This window comes from Haematobia irritans, chromosome 4, assembly GCF_050003625.1.
Source record: "Haematobia irritans isolate KBUSLIRL chromosome 4, ASM5000362v1, whole genome shotgun sequence".
Classification (NCBI taxonomy): Eukaryota; Metazoa; Arthropoda; class Insecta; order Diptera; family Muscidae; genus Haematobia; species Haematobia irritans.
In genome coordinates, this window is record NC_134400.1 from 170,998,561 (window position 1) to 171,018,161 (window position 19,601).

Consider the following 19,601-nt stretch of genomic DNA (forward strand, 5'->3'; position numbering starts at 1 on the left):
CCGATCGTATTTATACGTACTTGTAGCTCTTACATAAGAATATTGCTCGATTTTTACAAATTTGGATTTATTACCCACACTAATTGAGCGATTTTCTCTTTTTTAATAATGGGCTCAATACGAGTATTTGTGGCATACTAACCCCGTAGGTGCAATATGAACTACAGCCAGTGTTGCTAGAAGTAGTGGAAATTCCCTATATGTAGGTTTTTTTTTCTAATATTTAGCGCCTTGTAGAACGTAGGGCCACAATGTAGGGACATTTTCACTCAACACAATTTGTAATAATTTTTACATTATTGTGGCTCTAAAGGAGGAAATTAGAAAGACAATGTTTGGTAACAACAGTTACCACTCGTGCCAAAAAAAATCGAACAAAATTTGAAGATTACCACAAATTACCACAAATCCTCCAAACAAATATTTCTATAGAAATTTTTGTCAAAACTTTATTCCTGTAGAAAATTTTGTCTACATTTTATTTCTTTAGAAATTTTTGTCAAAAATTGTATTTCTATAGATTTTTTTTTTTTTTCAAAATATTATTTCTATAAAAAATTTCCTCCAAATTTTATTTCTATGGTTTTTTTTCTCAAAATTTTATTTCTATAGAAAAATTTCTCAAAAAAATTTGTTTATAGAAACTTTTTCCAAAATGTTATTTCAACAGAGATTTAACAAAAAAAAAATACTAATTTTGGCAGAATTCTACCAACTTGGCAACCGTGGTGGTAATTCAAATTTATTTTCTGGGTTATATACGATGCATTTTCATGTTTTAAGATAATAAAGTACTTAGAAAAATTTTTGTTTTGAAAAATTTGTTTAAATTTAACGAAAACATTGTAGGGAATATTGTTTGGGAATGTATGGGAAAGTAGGGAACTTTTTTTGTCCTTGTAAACCGAACATTTTCCCTGGCAACACTGACTACGAGCTATAGTCAGATTGAGACAAAACACCCATAAACATGTACCCCTTAATTTCCTGCGCCACACTGTGGAATATTATAAAAAATTTTGTCAAAATTTTATTTCTATAGAAAAATTTGTCAAACTGAATTAAATACGTATTTAATTGGCCTTTTTTGGTGTAATATATACCCCGTATGGATTAACTTACAATTGAGAAGACGGTGTTAAGAAGTCTTATAATACCTTGCCAGCGGCAAGTGTTACCGCAACACAAATAATTCGATTGTGGATGACTGTTTTTAGTACAAGTTTCTATGTAATCCATGGTGGAGGGTACATAAGATTCGGCCAGACCGAACTTACGGCCGTATATACTTATTAAATAATGTTTTGTTTGTAAATAGTCACCCTCTGGATGGCTATTAAACCGAATTTACTCTCACCCAATCAGCATACACCTATGACTTGCAGTGAGAATATGTAAGTATTGTTAACTATTTGTTGCGCTGCGCATATCAAACAGGCCCCAATCAAAATCATAAACAACAAGGCTCTCGTTTATGCGTTTGTTTGCATTCAATCAAATTTCACGACTATTTTGAGCATATTCGAAATATCAAGTCACACCGGAAATCAATCATCTGCCATCGTTGTCCAAGGAAAGTTCCATATACCAGTTTAATTAAATAATTATTCCACGAATCAAGATGTAAGTGTCTGTGTTGTAAAAAGATCTCAAAAACTTAGTGATTCAAATAAAACAATTATATATTTACAACAAAACATAAATTTTTAAATGTGTGATAAGTGAAAAATATCAATGTCACTGAAAAAACATTGAACCCACCAGGAAGAAAACTTTTGGTTAATTAAAAAAAAAAAATTGAATATTTGTAGAAATTTTTATCTCGACAGTACTACAAACGCTGACATCACGCCGATATCACAAAAGTAAGTAAATATTTTTCGACAAATTCAAGAAAATTTATTAGACATAACTAATTTTTTCACTTGTTAAAGAAAATTTTATAGTTTGAAGGAAATATTTAGAGTTCAAAATTGCAAGAATGTGTTTAGTGACATACGAAGTTCATGATGGAATTTAAAGAAATGATGAACTATTTTGTGAGAAATACGAATTTAGTAAATCTTCATGCTTAATTTGTGTATAATTTTTTTCGTTTTTAGTTAATTTGACTAACGTACGCAAAAAATTATTAGAGTAAAGGAAACTTTCTCCAAACATAATAATTCCATGAACTAAGATACAGTTAAATTGGCTTTAGTGAAATAGGGAGTTCACGTTTTTCTAATGTAAGTGTGTAAATATAAACATAGCGATAGGCGGAAGGCCTATAAAGAATGTGTGAACATATAAAGAATAGCCATGTGGCCAGGCAACAACAATGCCTAGTGGAGAATTAGAAAAAAAAATTGGCAAGCGATGGCAACACTGTCCAATTTTCCGCCAAGGAATTTGAATAGATTTTAATTTGGCGACACGCCGCCAGCTTAAATTCACTCCTCGATGTTGTTTTGAAGAAGATAATCTAAATACGATATAAATATTTGCCATATTTGTTGGCACTAAAATGCATTTTTATAAACGAAAAATCCTCAAAAATCCTCATCTCTATTAAATTTACATTCATACAAAAACTATAGCCGATAATAATTTTTTGTATTTTTTCCCAAACTTCAAAAGATATTATAGACCAAATAGGGCTTATTTTCGTAAGATCTAGAATCAAGTTGTCTGAACAAACTCATATAGCTTTTGAACTAAGAGAGAATTCACTCATGGAAGAGTTTCATAAAAATTGTAAAAAAAAATGATCAAATATGAATTCTCAAATTTGACAATTATCCATAATAAATCCATTTGAAGTTATAAACAAACCAACCAAACACCTTTCAAAATCAAATTTACATTTCATTCTAATTTTCTGAGCAAAATTTTGCAAAATTTTGCAAAATTATTACAATGACTTTATACTGATTGATTGTGAGTGACAAAATTAAAATTTTAGCAAATGCCTAATTATTAATACATTTTTTTTCAAATATAAATTAATATTTTTGACTAATTGGCGGCTAAATTTGAGTCGAGATGAGTCGTGTCTGGCCGGGACTGGTATAGATAGGACTTGTTCCTTGTGTATATTGACCTATCCCAGTAATCTCTTCTCGCTGTTGCTTCCACAAATGTCTCCTTTATGTTCCAAAAAATCAGTATATTCAGTAAAAAAAGTTGAACTTAAACTAATACCACAAATACTACCAAACAAAAAAATATTATTTTGCATTTTTTTTAAATTATATTTCTATAGAACATTTTGCCTAAATGTTATTTATATAGAAAATTTTGTCAAAATTTTAGTTTTATAGAAAATTTTGTTCCTATAGCAAATATTGTCAAAATTTTATTTCTATAGAAAATTTTATTCTATGGAAAATTTTATCAAAATTTTATTTCCATGGAAAATTTTGGCAAAATTTTATTTCTATAAAACATTTTGCCAAAATTTTATTTCTATAGAACATTTTGTCAAAATTTTGTTTCTAAGGAACATTTTGTCAAAATTTTATTTCTATAGAAAATTTTGTCAAAACTTTATTTGTATAAAAAGTTTGACAAAATTTTATTTCTATAGAATATTTTGTCAAAATTTTATTTCTATAGAACATTTTGTCAAAATGTTATTATTATAAAAATGTTGTCAAAATTTTATTTCTATTGAAAATTTTTCCAAAATTTTATTTCTATAGAACATTTTGTCAAAATTTATTTCTATAAAACATTTGGCCAAAATTTTATTTCTATAGAATATTTTGTCAAAATTGTATTTCTATAGAAAATTTTGTCAAAATTTTATTTCTATGGAAAATTTTGTCAAAATTTTATTTCCATAGAACATTTTGTCAAAATTTTATTTCTATGGAAAATGTTGTCAAAATTTTATTTCTATAGAAAATTTTGACAAAATTTTATTTCTGTAGAAAATTTTGTCATAATTTTATTTCTATAGAAAATCTTGTCAAAATTGTATTTCTATGGAAAATTTTGTCAAAATGTTATTTCTATGGAAAATTTTGTCTAAATTTCATTTCTATAGAAAATTTTGACAAAATTTGATTTCTATAGAAAATTTTGTCAAAATTTTATTTCTATAGAAAATGTTGTCAAAATTTTATTTCTATAGAACATTTTCAACAAAACAATAAGCAAATGTTATAACTATTTACATTGACTGTGCATCGAGTTTCAGCAAACTCGACAAGTACTCTGTATATCTTAACTTATTATTTTGTGTATGGTAAATCAAGAATGTGATGTCTCTTCAGCCTCTTCATCACGTCAGTGTCATCAAGTAGAGTTATAGGAAGTATGTTGGAATGATTACTTAGACGAGCTAAGTATAGCGAACTGTAACGTTTTACAATACAAAATAGTTCATGATTCTATGCTATCGAACATTTTGTCAAAATTTTATTTCTATAGAAAATTTTGTCAAAATTTTATTTCTATGGAAAATTTTGCCAACATTATATTTCTATAGAATATTTTGTCAAAATTTATTTCTATAAACCATTCTGCCAAAATTTTATTTCTATAGAATATTTTGTCAAAATTTTATTTCTATAAAAAATTTTGTCAAAATTTTATTTCTATAGAAAATTTTGTCAAAATTTTATTTCTATAGAAAATTTTGTCAAAATTTTATTTCTATGGAAAATTTTGTCAAAATTTTATTTCTATAGAATATTTTGTCAAAATTTATTTCTATAAACCATTCGGCCAAAATTTTATTTCTGTATAATATTTTGTCAAAATTATATTTCTATAAAAAATTTTGTCAAATTTTTATTTCTATAGAAAATTTTGTCAAAATTTTATTTATATAGAAAAATTTTGTCAAAATTTTAATTCTCTAGAAAAGTTTGTCAAAATTTGATTTCTGTAGAAAATATTGTCAAATTTTTATTTCTACAGAAAATTTTGTCAAAATTTTATTTCTATAGAAAGTTTTGCCAAAATTTATCTCTATAGAAAATTTTGTCAAAATGTTATTATTATAAAAATTTTGTCAAAATTTTATTTCTATAGAACATTTTGTCAAAATTTTATTTCTATAGAAAATTTTGTCAACATTTTAATTCTCTAGAAAAGTTTGTCAAAATTTGATTTCTGTAGAAAACTTTGTCAAATTTTATATCTATAGAACATTTTGTCAAAATTTTATTTCTTTAGGAAATTTTGTCAAAATTTTAATTCTCTAAAAAAGATTGTCAAAATTTGATTTCTGTAGAAAACTTTGTCAAAATTTTTTTCTATAGAAAATTTTGTCAAACTTTTATTTCTATAGAAAATTTTGTCAAAATTTTATTTCTTTGGAAAATTTTGTCAAGATTTGATGTCTATAGAAAACCTTTAAAATTTTATTTCTGTTGATAATTTTGTGAAATTTTATTTTTATAGAAAATTTTGAGAAAATTTATTTTTTATAGAAAACTAGCGTAACCCGGCCCGCTTCGCTGCGCCTTCCGAAGCATATTTGGAGGAATATTTTGCGTTAACTTAGTCAACTATATACTTCGTGCTGAAAACAAATTCGAAAAGATTTGAATTCTTTTAAACAAATCGGACTACTTGATTTTTCGTTTATAGGTACAAATACGGCGGGAGAGGGTGTACCTTCTTCTATATTTCTTGTGTATTTTAAGTGTGGTTTGTCAAGGAAAGGTATCCTTCTCCTCAACATATCTGAAAATTAAGCACTATATTATAATAACATACAAAGAATTACTGTTTCCCATCCAATAAATCGGAAAAAGCAAAAATAGTAAAAAAATTTACCACATTAACATTTGCCAAAATGTTGGAAAATGATGCACCCTCTACGTTGGCTGCCAATTTCATGTAAATTTAAGTTCTTTACTAAAAAAAAGTCTGGCAGAAGCCTGTGCAAAAATCATAAAATTATGTACCGAGTTCCCATTTACGGACAACCCTCTACTTTCAATTTAAGAAAAAAAATGGACAAAAGGGAACCCTCCCCCCACCTTCGCTCCACTCCGACCTGATATCGGACTATCACGTACCCTATATTAATTTCGCAACTACTCAATGGTCCCTATAAATTCTATCGAAGTAAATCGACAAAGTTTATTTCAATTTTCCCCTTCCCCGACCAGATATCGAAAAATCATATACTAATTTAAAAATCATGTATAAATTTAATCACCTCCTCCCACGTTCCCTGTAAATTTCAAGTAGATCGGCGATGTTAAATTTTGCTCTATTGTTTTAAAAAGACGTCACTTTCGACAAATACCGTAGTGAATAGCACCCCTAACCTTCCTTGAAAATTCTTGAAACTTTCCTCGTTCATAACCTTCCCCCACTGCCTATGTAAATTTCAAGAAAACTTAAGAATTGTTGTTTTTTTTTGCAGTTTTAGAGGAAGACCTCCTCCCCGACTAAATATCGAAAAGAGATGTAGCGTACCTTTTGTAAACGTCCCAGAAAATGTCAAGCAAATTATAAGCCTAAAAGGGCGGCCCCTCTTCCATCCAAATATCACAAAATCAGGTATCAACTATTAAAATCGTAACCTCTCCCCAGTCCTCTGAAAATTTCAAGTAACTCGGTAAAAGTTTAATTGTTTCTCTGTATGTACTCAAGAGAAGCGGATGTCTCCCTACACCCTCACAAAAAATCGCTTCTGTAACATATACTCCCAAACGTATTTTGCTTCAAGCATATACATTTTTGGGTATTGCCCAAACATTTATATGTTTGATCTCTACCAATATATAATATGTTTGAAAGCATATTGGTCTAAACAATATATGTTTGGGTAGTCTAAACTCCAAACATTTTGTATTTTTGCATCCAAATTCAATAATGTTGTCTTCCAAAAAAACAATATGTTATTATGTGACCATATAATATGTTTGGAAGCATTTTGCACCCAAAAATATTATATGCTTAAAAAAATTCTCCCAAACAATATTGGGCTCAAAAATTTATTTATTTATTTATATATTTACAATCATAATGAATTATGAAAATAAACAGGTAATATAGGTGCTAACAACATAGGTTTTTGACCTTAATGCTCAAAATTTTGTTTCTGCCCAATTGTATATTCCCCCACATCCTTCTCACTTCCACGAGATTTTTTTGGTTCTTAGCACCTTTTTCTGTAATACAAACATTGTAGAAGAAATTATTCAATTTTATGATTTTTTTATTTTAATTTTACCTTTTGCCGGACGGGGATTCGAACAGCGGACCACACAGTTTGTAAGGATCAAAGAAGTAGCTGATCAATTGCCCAAGGAAAAATAAAATGTTAATTTTGTAATAACAAGCAACAACCACCAACTTAATTCAATATCGCTCCCTGTTAAATAGCGCTCCAAGCTACTAAACACATATATGTTTATAGGCTATTTCTAAATTAGTATATGTTTGCATCCAAGCATATTATATTTACAAACATAATATGTTCCAACATATTAACATATATGTCCCAAACATGTTATGCTAGTTTATGAACATTATATGCTTGCAATCAAAAATATTGTGTTTAAAAATTTATGTTCCAAACATATAATGTTTATAGCCAAACATATGAAAAACAGTCTTTTTCATCCGTGTGTGCTCTTTTATTTTTATTAAAAAATCGAGAACCTGACATAAATTTCATAACCCATTTTTTTCATAAAATTTCAGTCGGGGGAGCTTAGTTTTGTTTGTACTTTCAAACAAAAAAATTCCGGCAAAGGAGTGGTCCCCCTTCCCGACCAAATATCGAAAAATAATGTACCTGATTTTTGTCTAGATACCAACCCCAACATTCAATGAAAATTTCAAGCAAATCGCATAATTTTGTTCCAAGTTTCAAAAAGTCGGGCAAGGGGGAGGTCCCCCTCCCCATCCACATATGAAATCATCGGGTACCCCATATTAATTCCATAACCTCACCACATGTTCTCTGTACATCTCAGATAATTTAGAGAATTTTTGTTTTTTCACTGTACTTAAAAAAAGTCGAACAAAGGGGAGGCCCCCTCTGCCACCAAATATCGAAATAAAAAGTAGCGGATCTTTGTCTAGATGCCAACCCCATTCTTCAATGAAAATTTCAAGCAAATCGGTCAACTTTGGTCCAATTTTCAAAAAGTCCGACAAAGGGGAGGTCCCCCTCCGCGACCAGGTGTCAAAAAATGAGGTACCCTATTTTCACCACATGAACGCTCCCTACGATCTCTGAAAGTTTCAAGTAATTCGGTTCAGCCGTTTCGGAGCCAACTCGGTACATACAAACAAATAAACAAACATAGATTGAATTTTATATATATAGATATTGTCAAAATTGTGTTTCTATAGACGGAAAATTTTTAAGTGCCTCTTAGTTGGAGAGGCCAAACAGTAAAAATTCTACCATTTTTGGTAGAATTCTACCAACTGTCGCGTAGTGGTGTCACATATGATATATTAATAATAATTACCACCATACAATGGTGATGGGGGTATAATAATTTTGTCGTTTCGTTTTTGCATCGAAATATCGATTTCGGATTATAAAAGTATATATATATATATATATATATATATATATATATATATATATATATATATATATATATATATATATATATATATATATATATATATATATATATATATATATATATATATATATATATATATATATATATATATATATATATATATATATATATATATATATATATATATATATATATACTTTTATAATCCGAAATCGATATTTCGATATATATATATATATATATATATATATATATATATATATATATATATATATATATATATATATATATATATATATATATATATATATATATATATATATATATATATATATATATATATATATATATATATATATATATATATATATATATATATATATATATATATATATATATATATATATATATATATATATATATATATATATATATATATATATATATATACTTTTATAATCCGAAATCGATATTTCGATGCAAAAACGAAACGACAAAATTATTATACCCCCATCACCATTGTATGGTGGTAATTATTATTAATATATCATATGTGACACCACTACGCGACAGTTGGTAGAATTCTACCAAAAATGGTAGAATTTTTACTGTTTGGCCTCTCCAGCACTTAGTGATAAGAGAGAAGTTTACTACTGTGGTATCGCAATGGACTGGATAGTCTAAGTGAGCCTAATACATCGGGCTGCCACCTAACCTACCCTACACTCAAAAGAAAAATTGAACCCTATATTTCCCTAAAGCTGATTTAATTCTATTTTAGTTCATGGAATTATTACGTTTTAATAAAGTTTCCATGACGTTAATAATTTTTTGCGTACTTTAGTTAAAAACTAAAATAGAGGAAAACAATTATTCACAAATGAGGTATGAAGATTAACTAAATTCGGGTCTCACACAAAATGGTTCAGAATTTCTTAAAATTTGTACAATTTACCAGTAATTAGCCCATCATGAACTTCGTATGGTACTAAAGACATTTTTTCAATTTTTAACTCCAATTTTTTCCTGCAAACTTTGAAATTTTCTTTAACAAGTGAAAAAAATTAATTATGTCTAATAAATTTTCTTGAATTTATCGAAAATTATTTACTTAGTTTTGTGAAATCGTCGTGACATCCGCGTTTCTATCACAGTTTTTTCTAAAATTAATATATCTATAATTTTCTTTCATGGTGTGTTCACTGTTTTTTAGTGTAGGTTTCCTATCAAACTATCAAACCCCCCTGAAATTCTATATATTATCAACCCGCTGCGACGAGGAGTTTTCAAAGGAAACTATTATATTTGATTCATGGTAGTGGGCATTTAAGATTCGGCCTGGCCGAACTTACTGCTATATATACTTGTTTTAATTCTTTTCATACTTCTTATATATTCCAGCTGTCACGTGATTCATTCGTTTGGTCTGCCAACAATTTGTCAAAAAGGTTTCTTATTAATTTTGTATTTTAACAATAATCGTTGCCATGACGTTAAATACGAATATAGTCGGTAAAATTGAAATAGATAACTTCAATCAACAATTTTTAAAAGTGACCATGGATAGTGCGAACGAAATTAAAGATCTTATACAACATTGGCAAAACGTTTTATTATCGATTAGAATTAACGAAGATCTCCAAAAGACTAATGATCGTATTTGGATCACTGAAGAGGCCAGGTGTGATGCAATACTGCCGCTTAAGTCTCCAAAGGATTTAATCGATTTAGACAACGAATTGAAAATTAACCACATATTGCGCTCAGTATTTGTAAGTTATAAGCAGTATATTTGATTTGAATGCCAGTATTCTCAATGTTTTCATGTTTATAGTTCAAACGTTTCGCAAAATTTCATCGGTTAAATTTATCAAAGTTCTTGATGAGATCATTTAAAATGGTTATATGTGATGAACTAGCAGCTATGTGCACCTGGAAAGGTAGAATAGGCAAACCACGTATCGCTAATCTAAAGCTGGTGTCTCTTTTGAAAGGTACATTTATGACAAGAAATAAATTTGAACAAATTCTAATTGATGCAATATATCAATATCCCAATTAAGATATAGCTCAACAACTGTATCCAAATGCAACTGATGCACGCATAACATTCATTTTACGGAAATGCATTTGGGGTGCCAAAGGTCGATTGTTGAAACAAAACAATAAAAAAGCTGTCAAAAAATAAGTCCAATCATAATTTTACATTAATCCAAACTAATAATTGATATTCCACAGTAGATAATAGTTCATTAACTTCAAATCCACTAAAACCTAATATTAAATGTTCGTTGTATTGTCAGATGTATTAGTGTCGTACAATAATAATACACTAAAAGTTTACCACTACATATGTAACGCATCAGTATATCGATATCTTACACTAAAAACAAATGGACTTTGGTATTGATTGCGAAACGCGGTTTTTGTTTTTTCAAATAATGCCATTTTCTGAAAGCGAAGACATACAACATTAACGGAAAAATTCAAATTCCAGAGACGAGTACGCTAAGCTTAATGAAGCTATTATGAACTTTTTTTTAATTGAAATGTCTTTTTTTTTAATTTTTTTCCATAATATTGTATAAATTTTGCGTTCAATGCTACACTGAAACAAACCATGCCCGATTCAAAAGATTTTGTCTTTACTTTAACAATTTGGTATTGATTCCGAGCCAAAGAAGCGGAGAATACAAGTAAGGATACTTTTAAGACACAATTCTCTTTTGAATTTGAGTTTTTTGTACTTGCTTCTAGGAAGCAAATTTTAATTTTTCATTTTTTCACCTTTTTTTCTTCATATGCTATCAAAGTTCTTTAACAACGAGTTAACGACAACTTTATTTTCTTCATATGCTATCAAAGTTCTTTAACAACGAGTTAACGACAACTTTATTTTATAAATTCAGACTCGACTTCCTGGAGAAATTATGCTATGTTTCAAGTAAAAACGTCTCTAAAATAAAGTGTTGAAAAACATGTCCTATGTTTGAACGATTTTTTGCTTTGTAGTCAAGATGCAAAAAGACAACAAATATAAAGACAATTTCATTAATTTTAAAGAAATTTTCTGAATTATTAAAGTCAAGTTGACCTTACCACAAAAAATTTTTCTTTCATGTTATGACACCCATTTTTAAGTCAAATCACTTTATTATAAGGACACTACGACTTCATTGAAAAGTTTATCGACTTTTAGACAAGGAACAAAGCTTTATATTCGAGAAATCCGTCTAAGCAAAATTTGCATTCGTATTTTAAGGACATGAAATCTTTGGCCTCACGACAATATTTTTTTCCGTGTAACCATGGTACCACGGTGGTGGATATCCCACATCCTCAAAAAATATCGCTTCTGTAACATAAACTCCCAAACAAATTCTGCTTCAAGCATATATATTTTCAATATTTGCCCAAACAAAATATTGTTTGTATTATTCAAACATATTATGTTTTACCTTAGGCATATACATTTTTAAGGCGTCAATGCATACTTGTTACTTGCAGCAAAATGCCCCAGCAAAAAAAATTGGGAGTTCTTCCAAAGGCACAACTTTAAAAGCACTTTCAGAAGATGCACTCCCAATGATGTTCTTTATTTTAGCTACCAAGGAAGTTCTTTTAATTCAATTTTGTATAGCTTGGGTTTTTCATACTTTAGATGGATAATTTTAACTTTTTTTGTTTTAAATAGGTTAAAAACAGAGTAAGAATTCATAAAATGGTACAAAATATTTAAATTCTGTCGAAACAAATGCTAAATCCAATCTGAAAAAATTTTGCATTTTTGAAAATATTTGAGGTCAAAGGTTACAGAGAAGCGTTAGAATCCATTAAAAAGTATAAAAAATTATACAAATGATTTATTTGACAAAATATCACAGAATTTTTTAATTTACATCCAAAACATTGAGATCACACTTAAAGAAGTGATGCGAATTCAGTGCAACGGCTGTTGAAATGGAGGACTTCCGTCCTCTGACAAGCCCATGTTAAATTCATTGCTTCTGCGTCAATTTTGCACCACTTCCGGATCCAAAAAGAACATTTTCATTACTATTTTGGCGACGCTTTTTTTGCTGGGGCCATAAACATGCTTGTGTTGGATTACAAATAAAAAATTGTTATGATTTATTTGAATGTTATAGTGCAAATATTTATAAACAAAATTAGCCCAATTATGAATATTCCCTGGGCAATGTGTTCCTTGGGAATTCATTTTACCCGGGAATAAAATCCTCCTATTATAACCAGTATTGTTTTATTTTAATACAAATTTTGAATTGAAATTGAATTGAATTGATGTAAAAAATGTTTAGTGCCGTGTTTATGATAGTAGCAGAAGATCGTTACAATGCCCAAAGGATAAAAAGGAGAAAGCTTCGCGATGCCATTAAACCACTTGAGTTGCGTGAAACTTTTACCTGAAGAGGCTGTTACTTAGTTAATGGGATGCTTTCCTTTTGAAGGTTTCACATATATTTTAGGGTTGAAATGACAGCCCGATTTGATTCAGTCTCATTTCAGATTCAGTTTGATTCAGTCTGCCTTCGAATATCTCTTGGACGTGTTAACAGCCCACATTAAGTGCTACCCTTCTTTGCCGAAGGTGGCTACCAAAAAGGGGGTAGGAAAAGATCGAGATGTATCTGTGGCCCAATGTAGCCTGAACAAAGTTCTTACAGAAGTCACAAATATATTTGAAGAACGCCTATGTAAATAGAAACAACTAAATACAGCAGTAAGTTTGATGACAAATCAAGCAGAGCAGAGCTTCCCGAAGATAAATTTAAAGATTTTACCTATGAAGACTATATCAGATTCTGGATTTATAAGAACAATTTTTTTTTTGAGTTTTGGAGGAATCATTAACATCTCTTGTAAGTGTGCAAGAAAATTATAAAATAACGTCTTGATTTGAAATCTTAAATTTGTAGATTTTCTCCCGAGAAGTAAAATCTGGAAATTTTACATTGAGTTTCAAGCAATTTTCATGATCAGTGCGCCTTCTATACCTCCAAGAAGTGAAATCGGTATATATGGAGGCCTTACCAAATGGACCGATAAAAACTAAATCCGATACAGAATATTTAAAATTTCAGGCAAATCGGATAAACACTACAGTATTTAGAAAACCAAGTAGTTAAATCGGCATATCGTCCTTATGGCGGCTATTCTAAAACATTGACCGACACTCACAGTTTTCCCCACACCTCTTTATGGTCCGAAAATACCTCTAGATTTGCAATTTCAGGCAAATTGGATACAAACTTCGGATTCTAGAAGCCCAAGAAGTAAAATCGGGAGATCGGTCTATATGGGGGCTATACCAAAACATGAACCGATACTCACCATTTTTGGCACACCTCTTTATGGTCCGAAAATATCCATAGGTTTCCAATTTCAGACAAATTGGATGAAAACTACGGTAGTTAAATCGGGAGATCGTCCTTTTGTGGGCTATTCTAAAACATTGTCCGACACTCACAGTTTTCGGCACACCTCTTTATGGTCGGGCTGCCACTTTAACCTAACCTAACCTATGGTCCGAAAATGCCTCCAGCTTTCCAATTTCAGGTAAATTGGATGAAAACTACGATTTCTATAATCCCAAGACTCTAAATCGGGAGGTCGGTTTATATGGGGACTATATCAAAACCTGGACCGATATAGCCCATCTTCGAACTTGACCTGCCTGCAGACAAAAGACGAGTTTGTGCACGAGTGCTTCATTATTGAAGACTGTAGCGTGATTACAACAGACAGCCAGACTGACAGACGGACATGGTTATATCGTCTTAGAAATTCTACCTGATCAAGAATATATATACTTAATATAGTCGGAAATCGATATTTCGACGTGTTACAAACGGAATGACAAACTTTTTATACCCCTATCACCATTCTGTGGTGGTGGGTATAAAAAAAAATAGAAAATTTCATTAGCTTTTCACATCACGCGGGACACATGTCCGCATTATTGCTAACTATAAAAGAATTTTTAAAATATGAACAGATCTGTGACCATGAGATGAGGATTCGGTACACAGAAAAAACTTTCCGTAGTTAAACTAACGCTAAATTCAACTTAATTTTATTGGAAAAAAATGATTTGCTTGTAGTTAAATTTTATTATTTTTATCGACATTTTCCACAGCTTAATGAAATCTTACTTTTTTTAAGTATGTCTCAAAAATTGTATGAACTAAACGTGAGTATAAAGTTCAATGACAGTACGCATAAGTTCAATATGAACTAAAATAAATGAAATTTTTCGTACGATTCCCAAAAATAGTAAGAATGGTCATGATTTGGCTCCAATGATTTTCTTCTTTGCTTTTGGTTGATATTTTCTATGAAATGATGTTATTTCGTTAACTGCAGTTAGAAAGTACAACAGGGCATTAAAATTTCCTGGTTTTAACAACGCTTTGTGGAAATATCAAAATGTGGAGTTCAATTTTCGTGCGTGGTAGTTCATTCTTCGTATAAAACAGTTTATTTTTTTTTCGGTATAGTTGGATGCATCCAATCCTGGGACATGCCAATACTCTTTTATTTATTGCTTTAAATTTGTAGTTGTTACCTTAAAATACCAGAAAAAAAATTTTTGGGGAATTATTCCCAAAAAGTGTCATCGTTTTTCCCTTTTTATTGTAAGTTGTAATACCAATTTTTCCCCAATTCCATTCCATTCCATATCTTAGTTAACTTTTTCGTATATTTATGTACCACTCTACTACAGAATGAAAAAATTTAACTGAATTGAATTCATATATGGAATGATTTTTTGAACTTTTTTCATTCATTCTCTTAATCTTAAATATTAGTGGTAAACTTTTTACTTCAAAATTAGAACTGCTTATCTTCGTTTTTCAATACAATTTTATTTATATATATTTATACATAAAGCAAGTTTTTCTTCAATAAAAGTAATATTTTATTAATATATTGAATATATTTATTAAGAATCAACAGCATCGACTGGGCTTAACATATTAGTTTATTATTCCACTATATCCAATTTCCATGTAATGTTATCAACTGTAAAACACATTTTTCTTCTTCTTGTACCCTCCACTTTTAATAAGTTGCTGCCAAACTATGTTGTCCTCCTTTGACAATTTCAATACCTACAAATATACAAAATCATAAACCAAATTTTTCCAAAAGGTTAGCGTCACTGAGTGTTACCTGTTAATTAAAGATTCCAAAATGAAGACGAATGAAGAGGTTGTTATTCTGTTTTCTTTCTTTATACACCATCACGAAAATAATTTTTTCTCACTAATTTAATATAACAAATATCTTATATATTTTATTTGTTTTTATTTATTATATTATTTTACTAAATTATTTTTTAACAATCTCTCCGTATACCATAACAACACGATTCCAACTAAAGAAACAACCCACGTGCAAACATATCGATTACAGGTAAATAAAAGAAATATAGGAAAATTTCCTATAGTCTAACAAATGTGTTTCTTTAAGTTTTGAAAGGATTGAATACTTCTTAGTACGAATGAACTAAAATATTTTTCTATGTCAAGTGTTATTTGTATGTATGATAAGCTTTTTATAATAAAGGAAGTCAGAATTATCATTCTATGGGAAACTTGGGTTTAGTTCGGTTTTTGTTTATTTTTACGAATGCTTTGTTATCAGTGAACAACATTTTCTTTATCTGTAGTAAATTCTTATACCCACCGAAGAAACCAGAATTAGAATTAGTTAATGAACTATTCGTAACTGCTATTAGTTTAGTTTAGTATATATGTATATATATATATATATATATATATATATATATATATATATATATATATATATATATATATATATATATATATATATATATATATATATATATATATATATATATATATATATATATATATATATATATATATATATATATATATATGTATCTATATAATATTAATACTGACATTTATATTGAGATTAGTAGTGAGATTAATGTATGCATATTTATGTATGATAAAAGTATGATATAATATAAAGTATAGTGTGTGTATGTGTAACGCATCAAAATATTAATATCTAGGCGTGCTATATCCTCTTGCTTCAAAAGAATCTATTACAACTAAAACTAGGGTAACTCGTTCATTTTCCACATATACGTTTTTATTGAAATTTTTTAGAAAGTAAATTATTATACTCACCATCATAAAATGGTGATGGCATTACAATAAGTTTTCCATTCCGTTTGTAAAATACCGAAATATCCTTTCGACTATACAAACCACACAACATTATCAATTGTGTGGGACGCCTATAGTCGTTCCCCGCCGCGTATTGAAATCCTGGTTAGGGAAACATTTTGGCCGCAGTCAGGACTCAGCACGCTTCAACCAAGGAGATTCCTCCTTCGCCACCAAAATTGGAAAGAGGACGCGACACCTTTAAAATTGCAATAATGTTTACCGATTTGCATGAAATTGGAAATATACACGGACGAAAAAGGCTGTTTTCCATATGTTTCGGTGTAAAAATTATATGTTTGGAACTCAAATTGTTAGCACATTATTTTTAAGTGCAAGCATATAATGTTCATAAACTAACATAACACGTTTGCGACATATATGTTAATATGTTAGAACATATTATGTTTGGGACATACAATTTTTTAAAATATTATATGTATGGATGCAAACATATATTAATTTAAAAATTGCCTATGAACATGTTTGTGTTTAGAAATAGAGACCGAGAGTATAAAGCAAAACTAAAGATGGCGAATGAGAGAGATAACGAAAGACATCAACACAACACAGTATAGGCCAATAGCCTCTAGTTGCTACACCGAGAAAAAAGTGCCTTCTAAACTAAAGGAAAAAAATTCATCAATTTAGTTTAGCCATTTTATTTCCATTAAGGTAAAATTTTGTGTGAAATAATAAAATTTACTAGTAAAAAATCTCCTAAACTAATAGCAGTTAGGAATAGTTCATTAACTAGAATAGAGCATGGAATTTTACTAATTCTGGTTTCTTCGCTGGGTATAAGAATTTACTACAGATAAAGAAAATGTTATTCACTGATAACAAAGCATTCGTAAAAATAAACAAAAACCGAACTAAACCCAAGTTTCCTCAAATTTAGTAAAATTTCCCATAGAATGATAATTCTGACTTCCTTTATTATAGAAAGCTTATCATACGTACAAATAACACTTGACATAGAAAAATATTTTAGTTCATTCGTACTAAGAAGTATTCAATCCTTTCAAAACTTAAAGAAACACATTTGTTAGACTATAGGAAATTTTCCTATATTTCTTTTATCTACCTGTAATCGATATGTTTGCACGTGGGTTGTTTCTTTAGTTGGAATCGTGTTGTTATGGTATACGGAGAGATTGTTAAAAAATAATTTAGTAAAATAATATAATAAATAAAAACAAATAAAATATATAAGATATTTGTTATATTAAATTAGTGAGAAAAAATTATTTTCGTGATGGTGTATAAAGAAAGAAAACAGAATAACAACCTCTTCATTCGTCTTCATTTTGGAATCTTTAATTAACAGGTAACACTCAGTGACGCTAACCTTTTGGAAAAATTTGGTTTATGATTTTGTATATTTGTAGGTATTGAAATTGTCAAAGGAGGACAACATAGTTTGGCAGCAACTTATTAAAAGTGGAGGGTACAAGAAGAAGAAAAATGTGTTTTACAGTTGATAACATTACATGGAAATTGGATATAGTGGAATAATAAACTAATATGTTAAGCCCAGTCGATGCTGTTGATTCTTAATAAATATATTCAATATATTAATAAAATATTACTTTTATTGAAGAAAAACTTGCTTTATGTATAAATATATATAAATAAAATTGTATTGAAAAACGAAGATAAGCAGTTCTAATTTTGAAGTAAAAAGTTTACCACTAATATTTAAGATTTGTCCAAATGAATGAAAAAAGTTCAAAAAATCATTCCATATATGAATTCAATTCAGTTAAATTTTTTCATTCTGTAGTAGAGTGGTACATAAATATACGAAAAAGTTAACTAAGATATGGAATGCATTCTATCTAATTTCTACGAAAATCACATCGTTCAAACAAATAAAAATGTCTTTGGCGCTATTCAAAGTTCAACTTTCTTCACAATGAGTTCATTTTAACTTAAAGAAGGGATCACTTTTTTCTGGGCGTAGTGCCCGTATAAATAAGTGTATTGTAATTTGTAATTATAATAAATTAAATAAATAATAAAAAACACAGTGAGGCTAAAAATCCAACATAAAAGAATATGTAAAAAGTAAATGTTGGTGATTGCTTGGTGGCTTTTATATTTAGCCCAATTCTGAATAACAACTCCCTAGGAATTTATTCACTATTCCCTGTTCCCCTATTCTAAACAAAATCTCCCTGAGGAATTTTTTTCTTTTCCCTTATTTTAAACCAACTTCGAAAATGGGAAATTTTTCCCTTGGGGAAAAATTGGTATTACAACTTACAATAAAAAGGGAAAAACGATGACACTTTTTGGGAATAATTCCCCAAAAAAATTTTCTCTGTTATTTTAAGGTAACAACTACAAATTTAAAGCAATAAATAAAAGAGTATTGGTATGTCCCAGGATTGGATGCATCCAACTATACCGAAAAAAATAAACTGTTTTATACGAAGAATGAACTACCACGCACGAAAATTGAACTAAATTTTACTCCACATTTTGAGATTTCCACAAAGCGTTGTTAAAACCAGGAAATTTTAATGTCCGTTAACTGCAGTTAACGAAATAACATCATTTCATAGAAAATATCAACCAAAAGCAAAGAAGAAAATCATTGGAGCCAAATCATGACCATTTTAACCACACAGTAGTTCATTCTTACTATTTTTGGGAATCGTACGAAAAATTTCATTTATTTTAGTTCATATTGAACTTATGCGTACGGTCATTGAACTTTGTACTCACGTTTAGTTCATACAATTTTTGAGACATACTTAAAAAAAGTAAGATTTCATTAAGCTGTGGAAAATGTCGATAAAAATAATAAAATTTAACTACAAGCAAATAATTTTTTTCCAATAAAATTAAGTTAAATTTAGCGTTAGTTTAA

At 29.0% G+C, this 19,601-nt stretch overlaps 2 protein-coding genes across 2 annotated transcripts in view; both read left to right on the forward strand.

Annotated features, from left to right (window-relative positions):
* Nucleotides 1-19,601, forward strand: part of LOC142234808 (homeobox protein araucan-like) — a 476,647-nt gene that overhangs the window by 74,617 nt on the left and 382,429 nt on the right. The window lies entirely within an intron of this gene.
* On the forward strand, nt 10,017-11,111 carry LOC142237070 (uncharacterized). Its single transcript, XM_075308421.1, has 3 exons — nt 10,017-10,270; nt 10,333-10,492; nt 10,562-11,111. The coding sequence occupies exons 1-3, from the start codon at nt 10,058-10,060 to the stop codon at nt 10,684-10,686; spliced, it is 498 nt and encodes a 165-aa protein (XP_075164536.1). The 5' UTR covers nt 10,017-10,057; the 3' UTR covers nt 10,687-11,111.